The 16504-nt window shown below is 38.2% G+C and overlaps 1 protein-coding gene across 2 annotated transcripts in view; it reads left to right on the top strand.

Moving 5' to 3' along the window:
- FRY (FRY microtubule binding protein) overlaps positions 1-16504 on the top strand; it is a 192352-nt gene that overhangs the window by 148437 nt on the left and 27411 nt on the right. The window contains exons 47-53 of one of the 2 annotated variants that reach the window (XM_082498322.1): positions 2681-2821; positions 4508-4687; positions 5764-5925; positions 6786-6860; positions 7902-8072; positions 13900-14100; positions 14593-14754. In XM_082498322.1, the coding sequence (XP_082354448.1) occupies positions 2681-2821; positions 4508-4687; positions 5764-5925; positions 6786-6860; positions 7902-8072; positions 13900-14100; positions 14593-14754 (1092 nt within the window). Of the gene's footprint in view, positions 1-2680; positions 2822-4507; positions 4688-5763; positions 5926-6785; positions 6861-7901; positions 8082-13899; positions 14101-14592; positions 14755-16504 lie in introns of both variants that reach the window. The other variant, XM_082498323.1, reaches the window with a different exon arrangement.

Raw genomic sequence — 16504 nt, 5'->3', positions numbered from 1 at the left:
TTGACATAGGTCACATGCTAAACTGGTGATTCATGAAGTCCAGGGTCATGCTTGGACCTGAGTAGCTAATGCTATTAATACAGAAAAAGGAACAAGAAACCACATAGTGCATAGTAATGTGCTCATGGTAGATGTTTCCTCCTCCTCCCTGTTAGGTAGAGGATTACTTGTGATAGAACCATGAGCATTCATATCCTGTTCAAAACCAAGAAATCACTAGACATTAAAACATCTGTGTTGCAAGGGGAAGCATGTCCTAGATCAGGCATTATCCCACTAACAGCTTGTCTATCAGTCACGGCTTGTGAAATGCCATCTTTATTTCCTCAGTGGACACGGAAAATGTTTGTTTGACTGACCAACACAGCCTAAGAGCTGGGCATCTCTTCTCACCTGCTGCCTGATTTGGAGGGGCAAAGGGAACTGTCTCCTGCAGTAGGACCCCAGCAGCTGCATCAACCAGCAGCAGCCAGCCCAGGCAGCCCTTGTAGGAGCAGGCTCTGCTCTCCATCTAGTTCTAGGTTAGTTGCCGCTTCAGGAAGGGGACACGTTGCTAATGGCATGTGGATCCCTTAACCCAGGTAAGACCCAGATAGTTACCATACGCTAGCAAGAGAGGAATCCACAATTCTTCAAAACAGATCATATGAACCAGAGTCAAAAAAAAAAAAAAAAAAAAAAAAAAAAGTCTGAGAACAGTTATGAGTTCTTCCTACAAATACAGTGGAAACTCTCTGTCCTGGAACTCACCGATCTAAATGATGGTGTTACCACAACTCCACCTTGCTGCTATTTTTGTTACTTCTGGCAGCAAAAGGATTCTTATTGTACTATATACATTTTTAAATTGCTGGGGTTTTAAACTGAAATACTCTTTCTTGTTACAAATTCATGATGTATTTAAGTACACACTTGGTTTCTCAACCACCACGTATACTCATCTGAACAAGTGAAAACTGGCACAGTCCACAAATGTTTAGGGCTTAAGGGCCCAGAGCTATTTAAATCAAAGGATTCTGTTGACAACAAATTTATACAAACTGGAATGAAAATTAGAAGCTTCCAGAGATAAAGTTCCTAGAACAGCTTTCTAACTAGCACTAGAGACAAAATTCCCATTATTCCCCAAGATTTCCTTTTCCTATCACAAAAGTGATTATCGGATGCAGTAGCCTCTGTCAGAAAACAAAAAAAATTCTTTCTGTCATCCAGATAGTTTCTTCTAATCCTTTATTCCTACACCAAAATGGTATACCAGCTGATGTGCTGGATCACATAAACTATTTACAAGTAAGAAATCAAACCTTCCATTGCAAGATACTAATGGAATGCAAGAAAAAATCTATAATCCTGTTTTGAAGAATTACTAAGCACATTTATTTTACCTCTCAGTAAAGGTATCCATGGGCTGAAGCAGGTTACCACATAGTATCTTCAATTTAAAAATTCTTGCTGTCTTTTTGTAGAGGAATAGAGAAAGCATAGTGAGTTCCATCTATTGTGCTGTTAATGGATTTTGCCTACTTTGTTTCATAAATCACTAATTACTACACACTTTTACTGATAAAAGAAATTGGAAGATATTTAGTGGGCTGAGATAGATGTGTATCCTACTTGATCATTCCATTTTGGCTGGCTTGAAGTGTTCTCTTTCAATAAAAGGAGGAGCCTTGTCATTCAGGCTAGCGAGGGCCTCCAAAAAATTACTAGACTCCACCTGGATAACAGTTGAATTTTTTCTCTGATGGAAGACATGAGGCAGCATAGAGGTTTTTGTAAGTAATTGTTTTCTAGATCCTGGTATCTCTAGTAACCAATGTTAGAAGAACTTATTTGTCAGTGTGAACGGAAGGATAGGGTCTAGTCTTGAGCCTCTGGTAACCTCCAGCAATAACATTTGATTGCCTCTGAAAATTGTGGGGTGGGACAGTACCTGTCACGAATGAAAGAACGTGCTACCTTCCAGGAAATTTTCAGCTGAGATATTTCACACACATGTGCAAACATAGCATGGCTGTCCATACACCTCTTGAGTTACTGTCATGTATATATATGAGCACAGTTGCATTTCCAAGGTTCATTGTGGTATTCCGGGATCTACACTCAGGTGTTCCAAAATTTCGGGATTTAGATCAAGTCCTTCTTTGTATTAGCCTCTACGCTAAGAGAGCCCAGGGATTCCATCTCCTCCTTAACAGAAAATGTTTCCTTGGCAGTTACAGCCAGTGAACACTGGCAGTGAAGTATATTTGGATAAATATATATTGATGTCTGAATAGTAGTAGTTTTGTTTCTTTGGCATGTTTTCTTTTTTCTCACTTTCAGCAAAGGTAGACATTAAAAGATACTCCCCTGTTTTTATTGGATGTGCTTCCCCAATTACAGTGTAAATTTTACATACCAGTTTACTCAACTGCTGGGTGTGTTTTCTGGATAAGTTAGAGCAGTCATATATAAAATGTATGTTTCATTACCAAAACAGGCCAGCATTTGGCTCCCAACTTAAAGCTCTTTTTTGTTTCACACTTTTATCATCATGACTTGTAAATTGATTGTAAAACAGCATTGCAAAATCAGTGAGTGAAGAGAGATTAACAGTACAAATGGTATTCATGAAACTAGTAGCTTTTTCCATTAAAAGAAATGTCTCAAAACTTCGTTATTTTCACTTTTTTCACAGCTACTAGAAAAGGGACTTCCTAGTATGCAACAGTCCCTCTTACAGATGATCTACAGTCTTCTTAGTTATATGGACCTGTCAGCTATTCCTGTGAAACAGTTTAACATGGAAGTGCTAAAAACCATTGAAAAATATGTACAGGTAAATACTGTATCTTCTTTATATTAACATAGGAACTTAGCAGTATTTACTATCATAAGTTTATTTTCTTTATAAGATTTTGAGACTAGATTAGTGGGGAGGACTGTGACTGTCCAGTGTAGTATCTAGTTTATAAACATCCTGATGCTTAATAGACTGCATGTCTCCGGATGCCCAGCTGTGCGTTCACTGCGTGGGAAGGGTTAGGCTGCAGCTACACTACCTCAGGAGCAAGCTTAATACCAGGCTGAGCCTGACCACTCAGCATGAATTATTAGCATGAGGGAGATGTTCAACATCTTTGTCGGCGACATGGACAGTGGGGTTGAGTGCACCCTCAGCAAGTCTGCTGATGATATCAAGCTGTTTGGCGAGGTAGACACGCTGGAGGGGAGGGATGCCATCCAGAGGGACCTGGACAGGCTGCAGAGGTGGGTCCAAGCCAACCTCATGCAGTTCTACAAGGCCAAGTACAAGGTCCTCCACCTGGGTCGGGGCAATCCCAAGCACAAACACAGGCTCAGCGGGGAATGGCTGGAGAGCAGCCCTGAGGAGAAGGACCTGGGTGTGCTGATTGACAAGAATCTCAACACGACCCAGCAATGTGCAATCGCAGCCCAGAAGGCCAACCATATCCTGGGCTGCAGCAGAAGTGTGGCCAGCAGGTCAAGGGAGGTGATTCTGCCCCTCTACTCTGCTCTGGTGAGACCCCACCTGGAGTACTGCATCCAGGTCTGGAGTCCCCAGTGTAAGAAGGATATGGACCTGCTGGAACGTGTCCAGAGGAGAGCCATGAGGATGATCCAAGGGCTGGAGCACTTCTCCTATGAGGAGAAGCTGAAAGAGTTGGGGCTGTTCAGCCTGGAGAAGAGAAGGCTCCGAGGACATCTTATTGCGGCCTTCCCGTACCTAAAGGGGGCCTACAGGAGAGCTGGGGAAGGACTTTTTACTAGGGCATGTAGTGATAGGACGAAGGGGAATGGCTTTAAACTGGAAGAGGGAAGGTTCAGATTAAATATTAGGAAGAAGTTTTTCACTTTAAATGTTGTAAGGCACCGGAAGAGGTTGCCCAGAGAGGTTGTTGAGGCCCCATTCCTGGAGGTGTTCAAGGCCAGGCTGGAGGTGGCCTTGGGCAACCTGGTCTAGTGGGAGGTGTCCCTGCCTATGGCAGGGGGGTTGGAACTCGATGACCTTCAAGGTCCTTTCCAACCTAAACCATTCTATGATTCTATGTGCCATAAGCACTTACCTTCAGAGACTTCTGTACCTAATTCTCAACAAGTGGAAAATATATATTTCTACTAGGAATTCACACCTGTAAAGAGCCTGCGTCAAGTCAGCTTTTTCTGTTAAATGGGAATTCTGCAATGGCCTTTATATTTATTCAGACTGATTAAGGCATTCAGGTAGGAGGTTTTAAATGCCTTGCCAAGTTGGCCTTGCACTCAGGTCTCCCAGGTTGCAAGCCAGTTCCCTAACAATGACACCTTAGGCAAGCGTTGGTCTCTGCTGTTGAAATTATTCTGCAAGTGTGTACCTTGTCAGTGGCCAAGAGAGAGAAAGAATAGTAATATTTCAATTCTACATATTTATTAAGTTACAAAAAATATGACTGTAAAATGTAAATAATCTTGAATGTGTGTGACTCTTTCTTTCCATTTGCTGATTAAATATACCTATTTCTAGAGCATTCACTGGAGAGAAGCCTTGAATATCCTGAAGTTGGTGGTTTCTCGTTCTGCCAGTTTAGTTTTACCATCCTATCAACACAGTGATCTTTCAAAAATGGAAATACATCGAGTGTGGAACAGTGCCTCCAAAGAGCTACCAGGGAAGACTTTAGAGTTTCATTTTGACATTTCAGAGGTACTATTTGTGATTCTGCTACTTAAAACCTTACTTCTAACATTTGATAATCCCAAAACAGCTATCTTAACTCCTTAAGATAACTGAAAAACTGGGAAAGAAAGGAAAATTAGAGAACCAAAAGTCTCTTAAATTATTCTCAATCCACAATTACATATTTAATAACCCTTGCTGGAAGACTCTTTCTGGATTTTCGTTAGATTTTTGGGGGAGAAGGAATTGTTAGTTGTGTTTAAGATTATCTGGTGGAAAAGCTATGTTGCAATTATGCCAACTGTAATATATAAATATACTATATGTATAAAATCCCCCTCCAAACATTTTACACTTGGATGCCAATGTTCACTGTAACTGTTAAACATAGAAGTATGTCCTTTAAGGGGGTACTTTCTGACTTCTGACTGAATTCTCTTAAAGCAGTGTTTATCCTGCAAACCCTGTACACCTTTTAATTTTATAGAATTGAATGGTCCTATTGACTTTAATAGGCAACTCTATTTATAGTTATGAACGTGCATGACTTTGCAGCATTATAGACTTTTTAATATAGATAATAGTGCAACTTTGGGTTAAAAGGAAATATGAATATAAAAAGGCATCTTGTACTATTTGTATAGAGAGTTTCTTGTTGTTGTTTCATGTAGGTATAGTTCTAGAAAATGCTGAGCATCCTGTCATCAATCCAAGAAAGCATTTTGCTGTGCGTTGGAACAGGGCCAGAGTGCTCAGCACTCTTAGGAAAAACCCATTAAAAAACAGGTGCAAGAAATGTGGATTTAAAGTAAATTTCGTAAGCTTTCGGGGGGGGTTGCCGCTTCTTATAAACTAGTTTGACAGTTGCTTGGAGTATTAGTTATTCTTGACCATAAACACTAGCTGCTAGGTATGGCAGTAGTTACTGCGATGTTCACAGTGGCAAATAAGAGACGTACCAAGTGACATAAAATTTGGTGCACTCCTTGTTTTATCCCTGTATATGATCTTCAGAGTAATCTTTTTCTACAGCAGAAGTAATATGTCCCATTATAAGTTCATCCTGGAGCATAGTACTAGTGAATAATTACTCTCTGTTTAAGACTCCAATTATTGGGAGACGGTATGATGAGCTGCAAAGTTCTTCCGGACGAGATGGTAAACCCAGGGCAATGGCTGTCACCCGAAGCACTTCTTCAACCTCATCGGGATCTAACTCCAATGTCCTTGTTCCTGTGAGCTGGAAGAGACCCCAATACTCTCAGGTAACCTCTTTTAAAAATAGCCCATTATTCATTAACAAGCTGCACTCAGAGCAGCTGAATTAACGCACACTAAGTTCTTAAATGCTTGTGCCTGCTGTCCCCTACGCAGTGCTCCTGGCTGGCTGGGGCAGTGGCAGCACAGCATCTGACTGAGTGTGTGTGCTGAATGTCTTTCTTGGATTCAGAAATGGCCTGAGTTATGTCTCTCTCCTCTCCAGCCAGTGGTTTTCTATCAACCTGCAGAAAATGCATCTCTTTAAGACCTCTAACTCTAGGTCAGATTTAGCTAAGAATGGCAGGTAGGTTCAGATACCAGCAAGGAGAGCAGATAGACAGCATGTGCAGCTTTCTAAGTGTTGTTTTCTTCGGAAATCAGGTAAAAAGGAATTCCTTGGAACAATTTTCCTAAAAGTGATGTTTGATTGCCTTATTGATTTTGGTTACCTGACAGTTAAAATAAAACCATGCAGAATAAATTTATTTATTGCTCTTTTTTTTTTTTTAATATAGCAGATTATATAGCAGTGACTCAGGCCTAATTCTGCAAAAAATAACTATGCATGCGCTTTATTTTTAAGCTTCTGAACTGTCCTTTGGAAGTGATGCACAGGATCCAATGTTTCCTTATTATGCTCGATAGAATCAATAGGCTAATATCAAAATAATAAACACCAAAATCTTTAACAGCTATTTTTATGTTTCCTTGTATGCATAGTTGCTCTGAAAGCAACCCTTTGAGCACTTAATGACTAATTCTTTGGTTGATTCCTCCTAATTAAAAATTGTTAATGTATGTTTCTAGCCACCAGGAGAATGAGTGGTTAAAACAATGCTCATTTGAGAAATGTCTTGTTTTGTAGAAAAGGACAAAGGAAAAGCTGGTGCATGTCCTTTCCCTATGTGGTCAGGAAGTTGGGCTGAGTAAAAACCCTTCAGTAAGTAGCCTTGTATTGACTATTTCTTTGTTTCATTCTGTCCTAAACTTTAAAAGTCAAGTTTTCCCAGACTTGCTGACCTGATTTGCATAGTTTAATGTCACATTACTATCATTGTCATTTGTACTGATCAGTGCTGCATTTCTCAGCATATAGATCAGAGAGTGAATGGCCCTCTCACTTAAAGACAATTTACTTACAGAGCTGTATATGGTTTTGTTGTGAGAGATCTGTGATGCTGTAGGTTCTAGTTATGCCATCTCAGTGGGTAGAGAGTAATGACCTTTGATATTACCAATCTGGAGCCTTTATAAAGTAAAAAATTAAATTACAGAAATAAAACTGAGTGGGGAGTGTCTGATTTTTCCATTAGATAGTAGTTATAATGTTACTCTTTAAAAATTAATGTTATCTGCTGCCAGGAAATGGGCAATAGATCATCCAGGATAGGAAGCTATTAAAAAAGTTATTAAATATTTTCTACAGAGAAAGGAAAATTTCTGAATGTTTTTGAATACGTTGTATGTCACTTGTATTATGGTGAAAAGGTCCTTCATTTCTGCAAGACAGGGACTGTTGCATTTTCGCAACTAAATTGCAGATACAATTATTTTTAGTAGGAAAGGAAAAATTATAGCTTGTTGTGTTTCCTAATCTTGACATATTTTAGAACATCATTTTTAACTAGACATTTTTTGTATGAACTTACTATCTCATCCCCTTGGCAGTATTTCCTTTGCTAAATTCTCTGAATTTCGTTCCTACAACCGTATACGAACATCCAGGCAACATCTATCTGCAGCCATTAGGAGGTAGCTGTAATGTTCTTGGACGTATTCCTGCAGTATGAAGTTGTTTCTTTGTACAAGTTTAATCTGAAGGCACCTGTCCAACATAAATAATAAAGAGTGTTCTAAAAATACTCAGTGAAGGAATTAGGTGTGTACTGGAAATACAGTCTTCCGAATAACCAATTACAGCTTTTAGGAAGAAACAACCGGAGGGAACAGTTTGTTACAAGAGAAATCCTTTGAATTGTAGGTAATTTTTTCTTCCTGTGGTGATTTGGATCTGATTGAGCACCAGACGAGCTTGGTGTCTTCAGAAGACGGAACAAGGGAGCAGGAGAACATGGATGATTCAAACAGTGAACAACAATTCAGAGTCTTTAGGGACTTTGATTTCCTAGATGTTGAGCTGGAAGATGGGGAGGTACAGTATGTTTTTTCTGAAACAGCTTTTTTTTGTTAAAACAGTTTGATATTCTTTCTACTAAACACTATACTCTTTGTAACATGAAACTTTAACTGTATAACTATAAACTTAGGTTTGAGTTCAGATTATTTATAATGCTCACTTAGTGTTTATTTCAGTAGCGTAACAGTAAGAGGCTACCACACCCTTCCTTTCTGAATCTACTTTAGGAAACACTGCAAAACTGTTACTGGAAGATAAAGCCTCTGTTCTAGTACCTTTTCAGTGAATTTACTTTTAAGCGAATTTACTTTAAATACAATTTGTAAAGGTCTAAATTGTTAACAAAAATATATTTGCTGGTTAAATACCCATAAAATGAAATTGTTCCAAACCCTCCAAAACATGAATTCAGGCCTTGGGGCTGTTGTTACTCCTGCAACTGCTGATGAAATCAGTAACACTTAGAGAGACGTACCTTCGACTTAGATGTCTGTGATTTCATCATTTCAGGGCAGGAGCTTAACAGAACCCTGAGGGCCCAGATCAAGTCTTGACAGGTGAAGCCTGTCAGCTCACCTTGAGCTGAAACTGCTGAAGGAAAAACGTATAAGAACTGCTGAATTTTGGGGGGCTACACCCTTTAACTTTGCTTATAAAAAACTTAGAGTATTTCTTTCTATTTGGGTGGGAAAAGCCAAAAATTAATATCCATTGCCAAACAAGTCTAACAATTTTGTTGCTAGTTAAAAGTTCAGAAATTATTAGCTCTTTTGAAGTACTTAAGGTGCAGGTGTTCAGCAAACCTAACAGTTTAATAAATTGTCTTGTTATAATCTGGACTCAACTTTAACATGAATTCTCTCAGGCATTGCTCTTAGTCCTGAGAAGAACACGTGTACAAGAAGAATTAATCCTTTTTCTCCCAAGTTGCATTACAGTAGTAAAATAATTTTAAGGTAGAGACCCCTCAGGTGTGAACTCACGTACATCTGAATTTAATTTTTTTTTCCAATGAAGAGAAAGGATGAAGGAATGGAAAGAGATGTCACAGAGTCCTCATTTTCCAAGTCAGGAATCTCTGTATCGAAATATAGTAATTTTGGCTCACAGCTGCCCATGGCTTTGCTAAAAAAAAAAAAAAAAAAAAGCAAGTAGTTGGCAACAATGGTTGAAAATACATTAGCCAAATATTATGAAGGACCTTTCATGTTCCAAACAACACAAATGATGAAACAGCAATGCCACGTTGTTTGTCAAGAAGTATACCAGCTGCAATCATTTCTGTGTTTTAAATGCTTTCAAAATATTACAAGGACTCGGAATTGTAATTTTGACTAAATATCACAGGATAAATTTTTGTCCAGAGAAATTCAGGAATTTCTTCTTTCTCTTCACCAGTTAAAACCATATACAGATTATCTATAATTGTGCAGAACAATTCCTATGAAAATGAGTTTACCTTCATGGACTGTGACCCTGCGAAGATTTTTTATATGTGTGGCTAACTTCAGCACTGAGGCCTAAATTAATCTATATACTAATTGTGTTAAATCGGTTGTGGAACAGAAACTAAGCTTCTCTAGTTTTATGTGAAGTAAAGCGAAAAATGTAGTCTTTTATTTAATACAGTTTTTAAATTGCCATGGATCTGAGACCTTGCATGCCAAGGTTTAGTCCAGACTGACTCACTACTGTTTTAAATAAATACATACTTTAACCAAATTCAAACCTGGTGTAAGAGGCTACTTCTCTAATGACCAAGTTGAAACGGTATACTTTACATCAGGTCTGAATTTGATATATTCATAAACATGAATAAAAGAGTGTTAGAAAACTTAAGCTAGCAAGAGTACAAACAGTCTTTCAAAAAACCCCTTATGATTTAAACAGGCCAGTGATGCTTGTATCATCCCCAGACCACAAGATGTACTCATTTGAAATTTCGTAAAAACTTGAAAGCAAGTAATGGTTATTTTCAAACTTAAAAGATAGGCTGAAGAGTTGAAGTTACTGTGATAATATTAGTTACAACTCTAGGCAAATGTTTGTCTATGATGTCTTTAATACAGTAATTTTACATAGATTCTTTCTATTTGTTTTTCTATCTGTTATATCTGCTACCCAGGAACTTCAGGTAAGAATACGATTTGAACTCAGATGTGCCAGCATATGTTATGTCTTCTTGCAAATTTGTATTATAGAATAACATCATAGTTTTGTTGTTGCCCTCCCCCTCTTCAGTGTGTGCGTAGGTGGGTGGGTGTGCGGGTGCTTGCACTTCTGACAGGTGCTTCATTTTTTGACTTGTGTTAGAAATATTTTTGAGGTCTTTTTTGAAAATTCTGCTTCGTTTTACTTTTGTTTTTGATGTGTTTCACAGTCTTCACAAATTGTAAAATACCTTAATTCTAGTATCAACATTTTTCAAATTGAACCATTTCTCCTTTTAGTATCTTTGTGCATAAATAATATGTAGAAACAAAAGAAGAACGTCATTATTTAAAATATAATAAAGTTTGGGCCATTTGTTTTCATGGGAAAATTATATATCATTTCCAGCTTTTCATTTGTGGTATATTGGCTCCTATTACCATCTTGCTAAAGCTGATACCTGAGACCTCTTCAGAAAGTTTACATCATTGCCTACCAGCCTGAATTTAATTGAATAAATAAATTAATTCATACAGCTTTATTTAATTCAGCTGTACATTCCTACCAACTTTTCTGGACTCATTTACCCTGTGAAGAAAACTGAAAAGGCACATCAGTGGCAAGCTTGCTTGGGACCTAAACTTTCAGTTTATCAATGTATAGAGAGAACTGAAATGATTGAAAATTATAATGAGTTGTACAAGTGATACAAAATTCAGCAACGGTATTTCGCATATTGGTTTCTGATAGGTTGTACATCAGTTATTATGCAAGCACAACCCCCAGAAAAGATTTGTCTCAAAATGCCTGTACTCTAAAAGATACAAATGTATGGAAATGGTGCCTTACTATGTAGTTCCACAACACTTTCGCCTATACCCTACAATATTTGCACCACTCCATTAACTTTGCATACTTCGTCAATACAATAGGGGTAAAAACTTGTGTGAAACAAGTTTTGCGTGATTTTTGCCGGCTCTGTGGATGAGCTACGCTGCTTTACCCCACATAGGGTTACTTTCCTTTTCACTGCCTTTTCTGTGTCTCTCCTTTCCCCTGGGTTGTTGTAATGCTTAACGTGGCTGCAAGGGCACGTCCGCTCCTTTTCCAGAGGCTGGTGATTGAGGGAAGTCCTGTGCAGTACCTGCTCACTGCTGGCCAGCCGCATTTATAATATGTGACTTTTGAATTGATGTTTGTTACTGGTGGCTTTTCAGATAGGAGATAGCTTTGCTCCCACTGTAGATAAAAATGACCAGCCTCTCAAATACATCTTCCCTCCTTCTTGTTAACTGTGAAAGAAAGATTGCTTAACAGACTATAAAAACAACAACTCCATCTTTGTAGACGTGTGTTGACCTCTACTTTAAATTCAGTGTGATTTTGGGTGCCCCTGTAGCAAGCTTACGCTAACCCAAATACTGTGGGTGATTTGGGTTATACTGTGTTTCATCTCTCTTACCCCTTGTTTCCCTCACTTTTAATTCAATTCCCCTTCTAACTGCATGCCCTGGAAGTGTCCCTTTTCATTTTTCTTCTTTTTGCTGGCTTCTTTCTTTCAGAAATTGCAGAATTTCTGCAATTTCTGAAAGAAAGAATTTCTGCAACTGCAGCAAGAAATATTCCCATAGACATGGGCTACAAACTTTACTGATAGCTCTACTAGGCATCATGAGGATCAGGGTGTGATGACAGTCATCTTTGCTTGCTTGCTTATTTATGTCATTTTGTCATTTGTTAGTTCAGTAACTGATATGTTTGTGAAGGATGTCTCATTGCTGCATGTGTCCTCCAGCCTTTGTGGCGGAGGATGGACGACCAAAGAATTTGTTAAAATAAATAGCTGAGAATTGAACAGTCATTTTTATGATTTAGGGAGACCTAGTTTCTTAAATTTTAAATGTGTTCTGTTCTCTTCCCATACAAAACTACCATATTAACCCAGTTCCAGGATGAAAACACAGGGTTCTTCCAATAATGTGTCGGGTTTCATAACAATTCCATGTTCACTTGCTTTTGAATATAGTGCATTCCTTAATTCTGAATGTTCTTCTGGATTACAGTTCTTGCATTTCTGGATTATCTTTTTCCTAAAAAATATTTTTTTCTTTTTTCCTCTTACTTGTTCATGAACAGTGAGCTTACTGTCATGAAACTGAACTTATCCCTCTTTTTAATCATGTTCCACAGTCCATTGTATTAAAGGGCAATGATGCAAAATAAGATCTCTTTGTGCAAGTTTGTTGATTGTTAAGGAGGTAAGACTACAGCTGAATTAATTGTACTTTATGCAGTTTATTCCCCATTCAGTAAATGTCTGAGTAGTCCCGAATGGGGATTACTCAAGTGTTTAACATTACAAATCTGCTTAAGGGACCTAACTGAACCGAGATCTCATTCTATATAATTGCACATAATTTTAATCTGCATAAATCCAGGAGATAGTCATAATCAGTGATTTGATAATAGTATTTTTTTATTTGGGGGGCAGAACTATATTTTTGTCAAATTCATATTTAAAAGATCACTGTCAACTTGAGTTTTCAGCAGTTGGTTTGCTTGTTTAAGAGTGTTGCATCTTACAGAGTCTTGTTTTAAACACTCAGTCCTGAATCTTAAAAAGAAACATTTTTCTCTATAAATTTCCTTCCCATGTTGATGTAAGGTTGAGGGCTTTCACCTAGGGGAAGTACCCAAAACTGCAACGGGATACTTCTGTGTAGACCCTTCAGGCTGTGTAAGGCCTCTTTGGGCTCTGTGGGTCCGTGATAGGAGCAGTTGTGGAGGAGCTTCTGCATTTGCCAGAGAGGAACCTGCATAAACTTGAAGAAGGGAGCAAGAGAATTAGCACAATTAGGGAAAAGGTATACAGCCCGCTGGAAAGTAAACAAATGGAAAAATGGTGCAAAGCTAACTGCCATCTTTATACATGAAAGAAATTAAGTGATCTTCGTATCAGTTCACCAGTCTAACAAATAGTTATGCCATTTGCTTAATGCTCTCAGCTTTATGTAAGTCTGTGTGGGATCAGAACTGAAAGTCAATATAAAATGTTTGGTCCATTTCTCTGTGTCCTGTTTAAAAAGTGACATTTCAGTCAGTACTAATCAGGTTCTCCTCAAAGTATAGTTTCAAATAATTCAAATAAATTCAAGTTACAAAAATAAGCTATATGGGCGTAGAATGGAAGTTTTTAAAAGTGTGCTGCTTTAGCTATTACATTTTTCGTGCTAAATGAAGGGTTCATTCAAATCTACCTTAACTCATTATTATGGTTATGTATATAATGAAACGAATCTAAAATCTTTAATGTGTTTCACAACTGAACCATTGCTATGAACTGTGCTCCTAATATTTTTAAACATCATGGGAAAATCCTTCAAAATTGCTTCCGAACTTTTCTTTTGCCTGTCATTGCTCTACTGGCATTGAGCTGTGTGTATATGTGGACTTACAAAAACAAATTCTTAAATCAGCAAATGCATGAAAAACATCTAATACCGAAAAGAATGAATCTTCATTTAACTGTCATTTCCATGCTTCTGCTCTTATCTCCAGGTGAACAATCGAAGTAATGTTTGTATTATATTTTTACATAAAAATATTTCTCGAGCTAACTTTGGTCTAATGATTGGTGGTTTGTACATGATGAGTTTCAAATCAAGGAAGCTGACCCTATATCTGATTTCAGGGTGAGAGCATGGACAACTTCAACTGGGGAGTACGCAGACGGTCCCTGGATAGCCTGGACAAGTGTGACATGCAGCTGCTGGAAGAGAGCCAGCTCTCCGGGAGCACGCCCAGCCTGAACAAAATGAACCATGAGGACTCCGATGAGTCATCGGAGGAGGAGGACCTGACCACCAGCCAAATCTTGGAGAACTCAGACCTAGTAAGTTGCAAACTTGCAATTTAAGAAAAGATAGGGTTGTGTTTTTAAATTAGCTGGGCTTTTAGTTTCCTCTCGCCCAGGTGCAATCTAATCAGCTGAAATTGAGGGGTGGCACTCAGTGCAGTGTTTTGTCACTGCTTGATTTTCCCTTATTTGCAAATGTAAACAGGAATTTTAATGCCCTTTTTTCCACATATTACTGTGTGACAATTTTGCACAATTGGCAAGTAGTAAATCTTTCTGATATATCTACTATTTAAAGAAATAGGACAAAACTCCAGTTTGGTAAATTGTGCCAAGTTTTCATTGTTCTTTTCTAGGATGTTTGCATACAATTTCTATGATAGAAACATTGAAAGGGGTATATGTCTGCATGTACAAACGAAGAGATCATCAGTGCCCTTTAAGACAATGACTGCTTTGCATAAAAGCAGTGTGTAGTAGGGTAGCTGTATACTCAGTTCTTCTGTGCTTTTATTGTCTTTTAAACAGATTATAACTCTTTCCCCATCTGAGGATACAAATCATATTGACTCACTCTCCACATCATGTGAGACAACATCAGCAGACCCTCGTCATTTTAATATAGGAACGTCCAGCTTTGATGTGTCTTTGCCTGATATGAATAATCTCCAAGTGTCTGAAGGATCCAAGGTGAATGCATTTTTACTTTCTTTTCCAACTGGACTGTATGTTACAGAACACTTTTACAAGTTTATTTTACTTACACTTTCATGAAGAGTTTGATCTGTGAGAGCGAGTACATTCCACCTTCCTGTATGTCATGGCATAGTACAATGCATTCACATGCTCCTGCGCATTCAGAGCCTTTCCTTTCTACTTACACTTTCTACATTAAAAGACTTTATTTATTGTTTCTTAATTATATTGCACTACATATGCACCAAGATATTACAAGCTCATTGGAGGACAATTCATGAACTGGCTAGAAGTTACAACCGCGAGGGAATATTATTTTGTTCTTCATGCTGATTTAAAAGAATGATATGCCAACTCATGTGGTGGGTGTATGCGTGTATTTTCTGAGATTTTTTTGTATGTGGGAACCTATTGTACAGTTGTGTGCACTGGATTCAGTTCTTGCCTTTTGGCAGACGCTCAGAAATTTTAAATTCATGACCGCAATATTAAGCTGTCATGGGGGGGGGGGAGGCAGGATTTGCAAGGATACAACAGTTCAGCACAGCTTTTTTCAGACAATTGTATGAGAAGATGAGCACGCAGTAAGGTTGGTAAATGATTATCAATATGGGGATGGTTTCTTTAAATTTTTGTTTGATAATACTTGTTTGTGGGAGATCAGGTGAACCCACTCCTCTCAATGTCTCTCCAGAACGATAAACTGGGGCGGGGTGTGTGTTGGGGTTAGTGGATTTATGACACTGTTGCCTTACCAGTAAAACTTTCTCTGTCATGTCTAAATTGGGTGACTTCTGCAGAAAAAGCAGTGTAAGAGAATAGGTCAGGGGAAGCATATGTATTTGTGTAACAATCGGCTTTCATTCCAGTTCTTGCCCTTTGTCTCCTCCAAATGCAAACACATAAAAATTTGATGCAGTACTGCTAGCACTGCATATAACAGAAGTAATGGAAACTTCTAGTGAAGAGGTCATAGAAACGGAGGTTGGAATTTGCTGAATATTGAACAAATTGTTTGTGTCAGAAACGTCCCCAGGAGGAAGAAAGGACAGGAGAAGGGAAATGTTGGTAAGGATAGGAAAGGAGGGGAATCTCTCAAAATAATGGCTGTGGAAAAGGTAAACTCATTATCACTTGTCAAAACAGCGGTTCATAGACAAGTTGCTACGTAACAACTGTAAGCGGCAGAAGTTGGCAGAATTTCAGTTCAGGAAGCTGCAGTCAGAACAGATACGTTTGCAGGTGGTGACTGTGGCTAATCTCATGCATCCAGCTGCAGTAGCTGTTGGTATGTACGTTAAGAATTGCAAATCACAGTTCTTGAGTTTCATATATGCCTAGAGTTTTAGAACCTTTACTGTGAAAATTTCTTTAATATCACCGTGCGCCAGTGTTCATCAAAAAATGAAAAGCTTTGGAAAAAGTAAATAAGTGAAGAATGTAAAATCACAGCAGTTTCGTGTGGGATTGACAGGCAAATTCAGGTAGTCCTGAGACAGGTTTGATATTGCCGAAATACACAACCCAAGTTGACAAGGATTTGCTGGTAGATGTTTGAATTGATAAGGTTTACAAAGAATGACACCTTAGTGTTTTTTGCCCCAAAGATATTTTCTTCTACTATGCATACTTTTCTATTTTCACTCAAAAAAAATTGGAGTCAGTATAAACAAAGTAAAGGAAGAAGCCATCCAATTTTTAGTCAGAAAACTTGAAACTTGCACCTAAATAATTTTTACTTAAT

This window comes from Vanellus vanellus (genome assembly GCF_965231255.1).
Source record: "Vanellus vanellus genome assembly, chromosome: 1".
NCBI lineage: Eukaryota > Metazoa > Chordata > Aves > Charadriiformes > Charadriidae > Vanellus > Vanellus vanellus.
The sequence above is the reverse complement of the archived record's forward strand: the minus strand, read 5'-3'. Positions and strand labels throughout refer to the sequence as shown.